At 31.6% G+C, this 15457-nt stretch overlaps 1 protein-coding gene across 3 annotated transcripts in view; it reads right to left on the bottom strand.

The window, feature by feature from the left end:
* The window catches only part of LIPI (lipase I), a 103169-nt gene that overhangs the window by 52148 nt on the left and 35564 nt on the right, over positions 1–15457 (bottom strand). For 2 of the 3 annotated variants that reach the window (XM_025380131.1, XM_025380130.1), the window contains 3 exons: positions 14543–14710; positions 12703–12807; positions 2157–2268 (listed from right to left, as the gene is read on the bottom strand). In XM_025380131.1, the coding sequence (XP_025235916.1) occupies positions 2157–2268; positions 12703–12807; positions 14543–14710 (385 nt within the window). The remainder of the gene's footprint in view (positions 1–2156; positions 2269–12702; positions 12808–14542; positions 14711–15457) is intronic. The other variant, XM_025380132.1, reaches the window with a different exon arrangement.

Raw genomic sequence — 15457 nt, 5'->3', positions numbered from 1 at the left:
CATTTTACTAAACGCTGCAATTATGCATGAGTCTCCAGTATTCTGTGACTTTCTTGGGAACAAAATGCTGTCTGTATCAGTTTGGATTCTCATTATTTTGAGAAATACCTGAATAAGTTTGATGCTGAATAACTTGAATAAGTAATTGAATCAATTTAATAGCCAAAAATCATGTTTTTGATAAGAACAAACAATAGATATTGTGTGAATGTATATGTATATACATACATAAATACAATTGTAAGCAATTTAGAGTAATGAACAATTATGGAATAATGTCAGTTATTATTTCAAAACATTCAGTGTTCAAAATTAGGTGAAAAGGGCCAAAAAGTTTCTCTCAATAAAAGATGGGTCTTGACGAAAGTCAAGAATTTTGATTGGAATTTTTGTTTAATTTATTTTATCTTCTTTGGGTGACTGAAGGTTAGTTCAAAAAGGGAAAGGAAAACGGATAATTGTTACTCTTTCACTACCAGTCCTATACAACTGTTAAATCATCTGCAATGTCTTTATTCACTTTAAGAAAATTACATTTACACAATCTAATATTAAACATATGTTTATCCAAAATTTTAAAAATTTTGCAGGACTTGTAACCCAGGATATTATTGCTAAGGATAATCATGGCATCCCATGATGGAATGGTCTTTATGTTACTTCAGTACACAGGTATTTTATATTTTCGTTATGGCAAACTTATCATTAATTTTTTTTTGTGGATTCCAACGTTTGAAAGGTTTACCTACTGTTACGAGCTATGGCTACTTTTTATATTTTAATATCGTTTCAGATTTTGCCTGTGCTAATAATACTATAACATTAAATATTTTCACTGCCATTGTTGGTGAATGTGCAAATAAATAAGTAGTCAGGGACTTTCTCCTGGCTCACAGAGTTTGGATGTCACTGTATTCTCAAGGTCCAAGGTCCATCACACAATAATTTAGTTATTTAGCTAATTCATGCACTGTAACTACCTATACTGTGACAGCAGTAAATGTTGGAAATACCAACCATGCTTCCTGAAATCCTAATGTGTTCAATAATCAGTCAAAACTTAAGCCAAATTGCTCTATCCACAACAAAATACACTTTGATATTTCTTTTAATCACTAGATATAGGTGCCTGTGAGCCTTTTGAAAATCGTTTCATTGTTTAATGGCTAGTTAGAAGTCTAGCACAGCAGGTTGGAAACCACAACTATATAGTAGTGTGCCAGTTTATATCATTCTTTTATATAAGAAAAAAAATAATTTTCTGGTTTAAGAATTTATTAAACACAGAAATATATATTCAACCAGCTGAAACCAAGAACATTCTTTTATATAATTATATAATCTTAAAAATATGTATACACACTTGCACATACATATGTACATACATAAAAAGTTAAATAAAAGATTGAGAAAAAAACAAAACCCTCCCCTATTATTTGGGAGCCTTGTAGGTGGGAATAGTTCCCTGAAACACTAAAATTGTGTCACTCTATTTACAGAAGTCACTAAACATTTATTCACATCACTGTGAACATGATATTGCCTGAAAACTGGAGAGAATTAGAAGGCAATACGGTTAGGAAAAACACTGCAATGAGAGTTAAAAGAGAGAGAAAGAAACAAAGTCGTCTTTTACTCTTTAACTTATTTTATTTATTTATTTATTTATTTATTTATTTATTTATTTATTCATTTATTTTTGGAGATGGATTCTTGCTCTGTCACCTAGTCTGGAGTGCAGTGGCATGATCTTGGCTCACTGCAACCTCCACCTCCTGGGTTCAAGCGATTATCTTGCCTCAGCCTCCTGAGTAGCTGGAACTACAGGTATGTGCCACCATGCCCAGCTAATGTTTTTGAATTTTTAGTAGAGATGGGGTTTCACCATGTTAGCCAGGATGGTCTCCATCTCCTGATACTCCTATAACTTTTAAAGTCACTAGTTGTTTAGAGTAAGGGAGCGTCTTTAACATATGTTATCTTTCTCTGTAAAATAAAGGAATTAGAATATAACACATGAGATCCTTTTAATATTTAGCATTTTAAGACTCTCTGGATTAAAAATAAACTATACTCTTTAAATTATCTGTTGGATGGGATACTGAAGAAAGCAAACATTGAATACATGAGAGAGGAAAATAGTAAATTTTACTTACTTATAAAACCTTGCCTCTTCAATCATTCCAAGCTGGTTTAATAATTTAAATGAAAAAAAGCCATCCATCACAGTTTTATCCGGAACAGTTATACTGAGAATGAAATAATAGGCTACAAAATAAAAATGTAGAATGCAACTCACATTATTTTTTAATTTTTTGGTTTTGGTACATATTCAGATATATATATGGGGGTGTGTGTGTGTGTGTGTATAAATATGTGTGTGTATGTATAGATAGATATATAATCTAGGCTTATATTACATATGCAAATAATATTACTGAGAGGACTCATTTGGTAAATGGGTAATATATTTTACCTTTTGTTTGTCAATTTTTGATTACTCTTAAACATGAGAGATGAAAAAGCCTGCTAGCCAGTAATGGTTATGGTGAAGTATTGAACAAATAGCTCCTAAATACTAGCTGGTCTGAAAACCAAAACTTTCCAGAAATTAGGCCAATTAAGCAACTTTTACTTTTCAATAGCAGATCTAAGGTAAATATGAGAAGATTTCTTAATTATCTGATTAATAGTACCAGCTATTGCTTGCCAAACGTAATTCCTAATTTCACTGGCTGTTCAAGAATGACTGTGAAATATATACATATATAAGGTAAGTTCATAGCAGTTCTTATTCAAATTGCCTTTACTAAACTTTGGTAGAGTATATCTTTCACAGGCAAGGATGCTGAACTCACTTCTATATGTTGCCAGGCCTGTACAGGAAATTTTGACTATGGGAGTTATCCCAAGTTTGGTGCACCCACCTCCTAGAACACAATGGATTTATAATTGGATTTTCCCCATTTCTGACACAAGAGGTATAAATACGCACTTCTCACTTTGAAGTTACTTCACAGCCTTAGGCAAGGTACTTTGATTCACCTTGCCCATAAAAATGGGCATTCAGGCTTGCTCAGATGATTTCTGACAGCATAGAATATTGAGATGTTACAGATTAAGCACCCTCCCACTATAAGTACATGAAAATGCTACGTGTACAATCCATGTTTCAATATGCAACCAACTCAGAAGAAGGAAGGGGAAGTGTCAGAAAGCAGAAACAAAGAGAAATTAGCACCAAGGCCAGAAGAACTGAAGCCCTGGACCCCTCTGGGACTTCAGAGCCTGTTGTGGCACGAAGATGGAGGCTGAACTGTCAACCTCCATGCAGGAACAGGAGACATGATGTTAAAGGACAAAGCTGAAATGGAGCTCCCTGCACAGAGCCATGAACCTTATAATTGAAATTCCCTGACCCACCATTGAAAGAGGAACTAGGAAAATTCTTCCTACTTTTTCAGTGTGAGTCTTAGGTGAAAACATAAATTGTTTCTTGAGATTAAATAAAACTCCAGGAAACATGAAATTTAAGTTTACACTAGTTACATGTTAAAAGACTCCCACAAATTTACATTAAAATGCTTCAGGATTGTGGTAATATGGTTCTGAAAAAAGAAAATCTGACTTGCTCTGAAGGGGAACTTTGAAGAAGAGCTGATTTCTGAGAGTTTTCTATATCAAAGATAGACATGAATCTCTATTTTGAAATAGCACAAATAGTTTTCTTTAATTAATTTTTAATCCAGACTCGAACAAACCATTGAGACTGGAAAATAACAATATAAAAAAATAAATCAATGAATACATTCAGTCTGATGAAATGATAGATTATCTTCATGGAAAAATTAGATTGAAGATAAATGAAAAAAATGTATCTGAAAACAAGAGAATTCATATTTTCAATGTGCTGAGCATGTAAACTTTCAATATAGAATTCTGTCCTAAACTATCTTTTCATTCCTGAGTGAGGGAAGGATAAGGACATTTTCAGGAAAGGCAAAAAAAAAAAAAAAGAAAAAAGAAAAAGAAAAAGACTGAGAGAGACTACTATTGAAAAGCTACTATTAGGATATACCTTGGCAAGAAAATAGTTAAACCCAGAAGGAAGGAGTTGAATGAGAGGATAAGACAAAATGTAGACAACTGAAATTGGTAAATATAAGGAAGTATTTGATGATACTATTTATAATTAATATGTATTATTAAATGAGAAATGGAAGTAAAATACTACAGGATATAATATTGAAGATAGAAAAGAAGAAAAAAGATTCAAAGGCTCTATGAGATAACTTGTAGCTGTGACAGAGTCCGATAAAAGTTTGTGAAGCAAGATCTATATTCATGTATAAATGCATAAAAAGCAAAAAAAAATAAGTTAGTTACTGAGAAAATATGATAGCCCCGAAAGTTTTACGCAACTAAAAATCATAGCCTTAGATTATCTAAAGCCAACACCTAACAGGGGAACTGCCTGCTAAAATAAAAGATTTAAATAGAACTCAGATTTTGACACAAGAGATACAATGTCCAGGATATGATCAAAAATTGCCCAAAATACCAAGAACAAAGAAAATCACAACATTGTTAAGAAAATTACCTGATGCTAACCCTGAGATAAATTCAATGCTGAGATTATCTGACATTTATTTTAAAGGAGCCATCACAATAATGATTCAAAGTTAACATGTCTCTTGAAAAAAATGAGAAAAGAATTAAAACCTCAGCAAAGAAAAAAAGTTGTAAAAGAAAAAATGAAATTACAGAAGCAAAGGTGCATTGTGCAATGAATAGTGCATTGGACTTCTAAAATTACAGAAACAAAAAATACAATTGCAGATACAAAACTCACAGGATATACTCAATAGTGAGTGGAGATAATAAAAGAAAAAATCAGTGAACTTGAGGGCCAATCAATCTTAATGACAGAGAGAAAAAGATGGAGAAAAATAAATGAACAAAGCCTCAGGGATCTGTGGGACTATAATAAAAGATGTAATATTTGTGCTATTAGAGTGTCAGAAAGAGAAGAGAGTGTGGGGCTGTGACATGATGGCTGAAAACTTTCTAAATTTGGTGGGAAAAAAAAACACAGATTGAAAAAGCTAAGTGAACCTGAAATATAATAAACCTCATGAAATTCTAACCAAGACACATCATAATAAAACTGCAAAAGTAAAAAAAAAAGAAATAAAAGTCTTGAAAGCAGCCAGAAGGAAATGATGTGTTACCTACAGAACACCAATTTGAATCATATGGATTTCACATCTGAAAGTCATAGAGGTCAAAAGAAAATATTACATTTTTCAAGTGCTGAAAGAAAATAACTGCCAACCTCAAATCTTACATCCAACAAAACTGTCCTTTGAGAATGAAGGGGAAATAGAGACATTCTCAGACAAAGAAACAGTAAAAAACAAGTCTCACTAGCAGAGTTATCCTTAGAGATTGTCAGAAGTAATTTCTTCATACAGAAAGGAATTGCTGAAATACTCATGAATCATTATGAAGAAAGAATGAACAATGGGAAAAGAATAAATATGGGTACATACAATAGGTTTTTTTCTCATTGATTTTGTAAATGTTAAGGAATGAAACAAAAACTATTACACAATCTGATATTCAAAATCATGATAATTAAAAGCAGGGAGTATAAACAAGCCTACATGGAAGTGAGGTTTCTACATTTTACTTGAAATGGTTAAATGTTGGAATCACTAAACAATGATAAATAATGTATGCATATTATAATTGTTGTAGGCTTCCCCAAATATATCCTTGTCCTAATCCCTGGAACCTACAAGTATGTTATCTTACATAGCAAAGGATAATTAAGATTGCAAATAAAATTAGAGTTGCTAACCAGCTGTTCTTAAAATAGTGACATTATATTGAATTACCCAGGTGGACCCAATGTAATCACAAGGGGCTTTAAAAGAGGAAGAGGAAGACAAAAGAAGGGAATCAGAAAAAGAGACGTGGTGCAGAAGAAGGGTCAAAATGATATAACATGAAGACTCAGTCCACTAACATGAATGAAAAGGCCACAAGCCAAGGAATACGAACGATTTCTAGAGCTGGAAAAGTTAATAAAGTATATTCTCCCCTAAGCCTCCAGAAAGGAATGCACCTGCTAACACCTTGACTTTAGTACAGTTCCATCTGTATTAGACTTCTGGACTACCGAACTTTAAGATAATACATTTGTGTTGTTTTAAGCCACCAAATTTGTGGTAATTTGTTAGGGTCATTATAGGAAATCAATATACATTTTGATGCAAATGATGTGATATAGCTATAAAAAACATGTACAAGTGGACAAGTGGCTTCTAAATTAGAAATGAGAAGAAGCTGGGAGAATTGTTAGGAACATAATAGGAAAACCTAGATTTCCTTGAATAAACTGTTAGTAGAAATGTACTAGTAAGGACACAGGAGGAAATAAGGAACATGGCAGAGAAAATCCACATTGCAAAAAGGCTGTTGGTGAGAAATATGGATGTCTAATGGAATGAATAAGGATGTTAATCTTGCTGTTGTTGAGGACTCAGATGGAAATTAGAAATATATTATTGGAAACTGGTAGAAAAAGAATCCTCACTACATCATGGCAGGTAGCTTACTGCAATTTATGTGGGAAGCAGAAATTATAAATGAAGAAATCGGAAATTGAACCAAGGGGATTTATAAGTCAGGGGTTGAAAGTGTGGCCAGATTTCTCCTTGGTGCTCATCATGAATTGTGTGAGGAAAGACAGAAATTGAGATGAAACTGTTAAATTAAAAAGAATCCTGACTTGCTAATTTGGGAAATCCTCAGCCTAGCGAGTTTACTAAAGACGCTCAAGTTAAGAAATTTATTATTGGGAAATGAAGCTCTAGAGAAAAAGCTGAGGGTATAGCTGGGACAACCTTTTCCCTCAGAAAGATTTTTAAAATCAGAGCATTTAGTCACACAAAAGGGTCTTTGAAAATATTAGGCATATAACTCACAGATTCCTTTAGCCATCTCAGCAGAGGCCAATAATAGAGGCAGGATCATCTAGGAATGATATGAGGAGTCTCTTTTTTAATGAATGACTCTCTGTGACATATACAGAGATCCACCAGACTTTGGTGAAGGTTATAGTGGTATAAATAGTGCCAACTTGGACTACAAGCAACAGAGTATAAAATGAGGGAAAGTTTTGAGGCCTGGAAAATTTCTACAAACAAGACGCAAGATGAAAAAACTACTCAGATGCAAGCATATGCTACCATTTATACATTTAAAGAAGAAGGGGCTGAAAGAGAGAGAGAAGGACTCTAAGAGATCAACATGTGAAGCCATGAACCCAGGGAGCAGAGCCAAGAACCACAGGGAATTATTCCCAGGTCTTTAAATCAAATGGAGCTTGCCTGGCTGAATTTAAAAATTGCATGGAGTGTTGACTCTATTTTTCTTCTACTTTTCTTCTCTTTGAACAAGAATGCCTATAACTGGTATCGTATCCCTGTCTCATCATTATATTTGAGGAGGAAGTAATTTGATTCCTGAGATTCACGGGTTCACAGATGAAGAAAAATTATGTCCAAGTACTTATATCCACAGCTTTAGCCAAATCTGATTTAGATGAATTAGACAACAAGATTTAGAACTTTGGACCTGTTGAGTTTAGAGGAGAATTTTTTACTTTAAGTTGATGCTGTAATGACTTGATGGTGTCTGAGATCAGCCAACAAAATATTATTTTATACCCAAAAATGCAAATGGGTATTGCCAGTACCCATGAAGCATGAGCCTAAAGAAATCAATCCTTTACTACTAGAAATACCTCAGGACATTGTTAAAAAATTTATACAGAGTTTGATTTTTAGCCATAATAAAATTAAACTAAAGATCAGTAACAGAAAGACAAAAGGAAAATTTCTAAACAGTGGAAATTAAACAGCATGATTATAAACAACCCATGGTCAAAGAAGAGTTCTCTAAAAAATACATAGAACAGAATAAAAAAGATACAATATATCAAAACACATAAGACACAGCTCAAGCAGTACAAGAGGAAATTTCATAGACTAAATGATTACATTAGAAATGAAGAAATATCTGAGGCCAATAGTTTGTTTCTGCCTCAAGAAAATAGAAAAAGAATAAAATAAAACCAAATAGAGTAGAAGAAAAGATGTGTATGTAGAAATATATATGTGTGTGTAGAAATATATATATATATATATATAGAGAGAGAGACAGAGAACAAAGCAGAAATTAATGAAATTTAATAAAACAACATGATAGAAAATTAAAAATCTGATTCTTGAATAAAAAACAATAAAATCGATAAACCGTGTTGTCTAGCAAGACAGACAAAATAAAAAGAATCAAGACACAAATCACTGTTAGGAATAAAACAAAAGGCATTATTAAAGATAATGCAATCATTAAAAGGATAATTTTAAAAACCTGCTGCTCATAATTCAACACCTTAAAATAAATGGACCAATTCCCCAAAAACCACAAACTACAAAACTTCAACCAAGCTGAAATAGATAATCCAAGTAGTCCTAAAGTTATTAAATAAATTAAATTTGTAGTAAAACTTCCTCCCAAAAAATCTCCAGACCCAAATGGTTTCACTGGAAAATTCTGCCAAACATTTAAAGAATTAACAGAAATCTTGCATGATCTCTTCCAGAACAGACAATAGAGAAGGGAAAACTTGCTCACTTTTTTTTATGATGTTGTATTACTATAGTAATATGAATACACTATTACTCTTATGCCAAAATCAGACAAAGACAATAAGAAAGGAACACTACTAACAAATATCTCTTATGGACTTAGAAAAATTCTCAACAAAATATTAACAAATGAAATTCAACAATGTATTTAAAAATATGCACTAAGACCAAGTAGAATTTATTACTGGAATGCAAAGCTTGTTCAACATTCTAGAATCAATTAATGTAGCTCAACATATCAACAAACTAAAGAAAAAAATTATATGATCATATCAATTATGCATAAAAAGCATATGGCAAAATCCAACACATATTTATGAGGTAAAATTCTTGGCAAGTTAGGAATAGAGGGGAACTAACTCAATTTTATAGTGTACCTACAAAAAAAACTATAAGTCACATCACGCTTTAATGGCAAAAGATTGGATTTTTTTTTTTTCTCTAAGGCAAAGGTATCTGTGCTTACTACTGTTATTCAAAATAGCACTGGAAGTTCTAGCCACTGCAATAAGTAGATTTTAAAAAATTAAATGCAAACAGATTGTAATAGAAGAAATAAGGGCATTCTTATTTGCAGAAAACATAATTGCTTACATAGAAAATTCCAATGAATCTATTTTTTTAACCTAGAAACAATAAATGAATTCAGCAAGTTCCCAGGAAACAAATTCAACACAACAGATGCAATCTCATTTCTATATACTAACAATGAATGTGGAGATACCAAAATTTAGAAATACATTTTAGAATTACTACCAAAATGAATATGTGGTATACACATAACAAAAGATGCACAGGATCTGTATGTTGAAAATTATAAAATGCTGACTGAAGAAATCAAAGAATCAAAGTATATGGAAAGACATATCATATTCATGAATTAGAATATTCAGCATGGTAAAGATATCAGCTCTCCCCAAATTGAAAGATATGTTTAATGTAATTTCTGTTGAAACCTCAGACAAATTTTTGCAGATATACACAAGGTTATGCTAAAATTTATATTGAAATGCACATACACTAGAAGATCTAAAATAATCATGACAAAGAAGAATGAAGAGGAAATAATCAGTCTACTTGATGTTAATGCTTACTATATAGCTACATTAATTAAATGCTATGTGGTACTAGAAAAAGAAATGAACACATACATAAATGAAAAAAGTATGTAGATCAAAATATAGACCCAACACAAACAGGTACAAAAAATATGTCAATAAATATATCGATACATATTGATATCTATATTATATATCTCTATCAGAGATATATTTTAACCAATTGTTGATAAAGATGCAAAAGCACTTAATAAAAGAGAACCTGTCAACAAATGATGCTGGAGCTATAAAAAAACTAAATAGAAATAGATTTCAGATGTAAATGTAACACATAGAACTATATTATTTTTAGAAAAAAAGTTATAGGAGAAAACTCTCAGGACCTAGGGCTCAACACAGAGTTCTTAGACTTGACACCTAAAGCATGATACATACCTAAAAGAAAATAATGATCAATTACTCCTCATCAAAACTAATACTTTTTCTCTGCCAATGTTTTTGTGAAACAGATAAGAAGACAAGTTACAAACTGTAAGAAAATATTTGTAGATCAAATATTGACAAGGACTAGTTTAGAAATTATATAAAGAATTATCAAAAGTCAACAGCTTAGAAAAAAAGCCCAATTGAAAAATGTCCAAAAGACATGAATATACATTTCAGCAAAGATGATAAGTAGAAGAAATAGTCAACATTCGTAGTCATCAGGGCAATGAATACTAAAACCACTGAAGTATCACTGTATGCTTGTCAGAATGCATAAGAATTTTTAAAATAATGACACCAAATTCGAAAAAAAATCAGAAAAATTAGATCACTTATATTTTAATTGGGATAATGTAAAGAGGTATAGTCACTCCAAAAAAAAAGGTCAAATTTTTTCAAAGCTAAATGTGCAATTAGTTTCTGTCCCAGCAATAACACTCCTGGGAATTTATGACAGATAATGAAGACATACTCACACAAAAACTAATACACAATATTCAAGCAGCTTGATTTGTCATAGCCAAAATCTAAAAACATCCCAGCTGCTCTTCAACAGGTGACTGGTTAAACAAATGGTGGTACATCCTATATCTATGGAAATGTATATGTATATTCCATAAATAGTATCTATAGATATATATCCCTATAGATATATATGTAATATATAGTTATATAAAAGATATATTACTATATAGTATCATATATATTAATATATAGTAATATATCTTTATATATATCTATTATATATGATACATAATATATGTTATATATGTATATTATATATACATGGATATAGCTATATATATTATATATAGAAATAGATCTACTATATAGATATCAATAATATATAGATGCAATATAGATATATATTTACATATTATATATTATATATAATTACATGTAATATATTAATATAATATAGATATATAATATAGAGATATATGTATTTTTATATATATATATATATATATATATAAAATCTCACTCAGCATAATTCCCTGGAGGTTCATCCCTGTAGCATGTATCAATGATTCACTATACCTTTAGTCAGTGAGTAGTATTCCATGGGAATATATCTCTATCCCTAAGGATGGATAGATAGATCGATATATATTGATATCTATATCATGTCTCTGGATATATTACTATGGAATACTACTCAGTGACTAAAAGTATAGTGAATCATTGATACATGCTACAGAGATGAACTTCCAGGGAACTATGCTGAATGAAAAAAGTCAATTTAAAAGGTTACATGCTGGATGATTCTCTTTACATAACAATCTTGAAATAACAAAGTTCTAGAAATGTATGAATGGATGCCAGGGATTGGAAACCAACAGGTTGGGGGATGGGGTACGTAGTTATAAAGGCACAACACAAAGATTCCTTGGGGTGATGAACTGTTCAGTGTCTTCGCTGTGGTGGTAGATACAGAGCCCTATAAATGTGACTATTTTGTATGGAGCCAAATACACATATAGTCACACACACAGGCAGGTGTATAGGGAAATCCGATTAAGATGGGTGGATTGTACCAATGTCTACTACTCTATGGCATTGCAAAATGTTATTATTTAAGGAAACTAAAGTATATACAGTATCTCTGTGTATTATTTCTTATGTCTACATGTAAATCTAAAATTAATAAGATTAACTCAATAAAATTTTTAATTTGAAAAATGGACAGCTCCAATTCTGTTTGATAGGACACATCACTAATGTTTGAAGAATAATATATTGAAGTTGGTAGTGACTGTGACTGGAAGACATTAAAAATGACTGACCTAAAATATTTTATGAGAATCTATTTTAAGTACTTATCTCTCAGTAATAAAAATTAATGACAGTCATTCAAAACTTCCTCCATAAGATTCTTCACATAAAAGGACTCATTTTATTTGCAAACCACTTCTAGTTTTTCATTTCCAAACAGAATAATTTTGCTTTAATACTTCCTTATAAATCTAATGATTTATTATATTTCTATGAGATTCTCTCTTGTTCTACAAGTTTTCTCCTCTTGTCTAACTCTGAATGTATTATGAGGATTACTACTTTCTTGTCCTTTTTTATATTTATATATTAATAATCTAGTTTTGGTTTCCAAATAGGTGTTCATACTATATATATATATGGCTCCTTAATATGTTATATGCCAAAATAACTCTAGAGGTGAAAAGGGCAATATGTAAATTTAGGATGAAGGAGTGCAACCTTGATTGTTTCTTTGTGAAAATATTACCCAAGCATCTCTCCATTTTATCTAAAAAAAGATCAAGTCCTTAGTTGAATTTGTCCCACTGGCTATAGCAAATTTTAAATTTGCCTGAAAGAACATAATGGAATTTGAGTGGGTGCAAAGAACACTTTGAATCAAATGTAGATTAGTGTAAAAAAACTAAAAATTTGTTTATTTGTTAAAAGTGTTAACTTACTACAGAATGGATATATGCCACTAGTATCCAAAAACACAGTGGTCCTAACAGGTCCTCCTTTTATCCTTTCTTTCAAAACATCTTTAAATAGCTTGGCTTGATAACCTGAGATTTGAGAAATAGAACATTAGAAATTGGATTTCCATCAAATAACAAAAGTGTCAAATCACTAAAGTAACTAAAAGATCAGTGTGTATAATCATCATCATGATCGTCGTGGATTTTGATAGCTTAAAAAGCATTTTTTTCAAATAATGCAGCATTCCATTTATTTTAATTACAAAAACAACTCTTAAATTCAGGATTCACAAATAAATCTGCTCCCTCAAAATCTTATCAGAGCTTAGCATATTCCATCCATATGGCTATAGTCCATTTGTAGAAGTTTTACTGTTATAAATTCAGAATTTTACCTGTAATTCTTTCTAATAAATTCAGCAGAGTAAATTGACTACATAAAACTTAAACATACAATATAGCTCCATGAGTATAGATCCCTAATTCTCCAATACATATAATACATACAGATATGGCATGCGTGTGCATACATTATATATATATTATATATATAAGTATAGGTATACTTTACATGTACTATATATTGTGCATATAATATACATATTTCAGATAAATATAGTATGTGTGCATGTAGCATATTTATTATAATATGTGGATATATTGATAAAAATACTTATAAAATAAACTTTATATTAATATATATTTAATATGCTTCATGTATTTCTTTGTTCCCATATTGCTACCTCCAAATTTGAGATTTGCATATGGTAGAAAGAATAGTAAATTAAGAATTCAGAGGTTTTACTCAAGTTCTAACTTATGCCTTTATGTAATTTATATATTCACTCTGGGTTACAATTTTCTCATTACATGGAAGAAGGATGGGACCAGAAAAGCAATCCACAACAGGAGGTCTGAAGAAAACTAATCCCACATGATGTCTTACAGACAGAAAGGCCTATGAGAAAAATCAAATTGGCAATGCCTGAACGGTGCATCCCCTTCCTAGGGTGTTCTCAATGTGTGCTAATCGTGCTTCAGAGTTTGGTTTAATTTAGCCTTTGTAATCACTACCCATTCCTTGAACCCCTTTGGCTTTGGAAACATCTCTGGAGAATTCTGCCACGATACTGACCAGATGTTTACATGCTCACTGCATGCTTGGATCTGGTGCTCTCTTTGAAAAACCCTGAGTAAACAGCCTCTGAAATTCTTTCCAGTTCCAATATTATATTTTTATGTGGATTTTTTTCTCTATAATTTCCTATTGGCAGGTTTTAGTTATCAGAAGTAGCAATACTGAACTGCTCTTAGCAAGCTTTATCCATTTAGAAGGTGTGAACCATGTAACCATGTTTCATGTCTACTTGCTGATAGCAAATAAGAAGCTAACCATGGCTCATACCTCTTCACTTGTTCCTAAGACCTCCAAAAAACAAAACAAAAACAAACAAACAAAAAAACCACACCTCGGCGTTGCCAAGACTGTGCAAGTTTCTTTCTTTAAGTGAAAATATAGTTGGATGATAGTTAGATATTTTTGTACATCAGAAACAAGGATCATTATAAAGCCACCTAATCTGCCCACTATACTGAACATAAAAAGGCAGTTGATCATGTTCCTTTCATTAAATATATTTAAAATGTTTAGTAGGGAATGATATATTTACTCTGTACCACATCTCTACAGATAATTTTTCCATAAAATGGTCATGTATTAACAAGTAAACAGAGTACACAGTTTAGCTTCCAGCAGAAAATACTAAAAATTATGTTATTCATATTAAATAAGAATGATAGTAACTATAATAATCTCTCTTACCCAGCCAAGGACATGATTTTTCCTTAAAACTGTCACAGTCCACACATAAGCTAGTCTTGTAATCTTTGTATGAATGACAAGGAAATGAAATAAAATTGCAGTTTGTTTCCAAAGATGCCATGAACAAGTGAACTGCTCTCTCGTGGTTGCATTTAATGAATTTAATTCCTTAAGAGTTAAAAAAAAAAAAGCAAAGAACTGTAGATGTATTAATCCATGTTCAAGTACATTTAAAAACAAAGTAAAGATGAAGTTTTGCTAAATACTATGTACCTTATGAATATTACTGACTATAATACAGTTTTATGTCAAACCACTAAACAAATAGTACCAATGAAAACTTAAATGTAGTATGTCTTTTGCATGAGATTTATAATAAAATTTTAAAGTAATAATTAACACAGCAAAAATGTTTCATTTCAGTGTTTCACAAGCTCTACACAATGCTACTATACTTAATCACTAGTGTACACATCTTTTCCTTCTAATCCTGTACTCCTAACGTTTCCACCTAATGACAAAGATGACCATGAAACCAGGTGACATTAAAACTTTATTACCTTTCTTTTCTTTTCCAACCCCTTTTCCAACCTTGCACATCCTCATGCTTTTCACCAAACTTCTTTAGCTACAGTGGCCTTTGGTCACGTGTTGTTTGACCAGCTGCCGTTGTGGACCTGAGAACATTTCTTGCAATGGCTCTGACGTGAACCAAATTCCACACCTGGGGAAGCTGCTCGGCTATCTTTATGTACAGAACAATCAAGTGTCAAGAGATTTTAAATTTGTCTTTGTACAGTAATATTGTGATGGTTAAGATTAAATCCTGAGATCACAGTGTTATTATATGATACTTTAGCTACATGTGCTTCCTCAGTGACTTACAACTTCTCCTAATGTTTAAAATGATGAACT

Source organism: Theropithecus gelada, chromosome 3, assembly GCF_003255815.1.
Source record: "Theropithecus gelada isolate Dixy chromosome 3, Tgel_1.0, whole genome shotgun sequence".
Classification (NCBI taxonomy): domain Eukaryota; kingdom Metazoa; phylum Chordata; class Mammalia; order Primates; family Cercopithecidae; genus Theropithecus; species Theropithecus gelada.
This window is presented reverse-complemented; position numbering and strand designations above follow the sequence as displayed.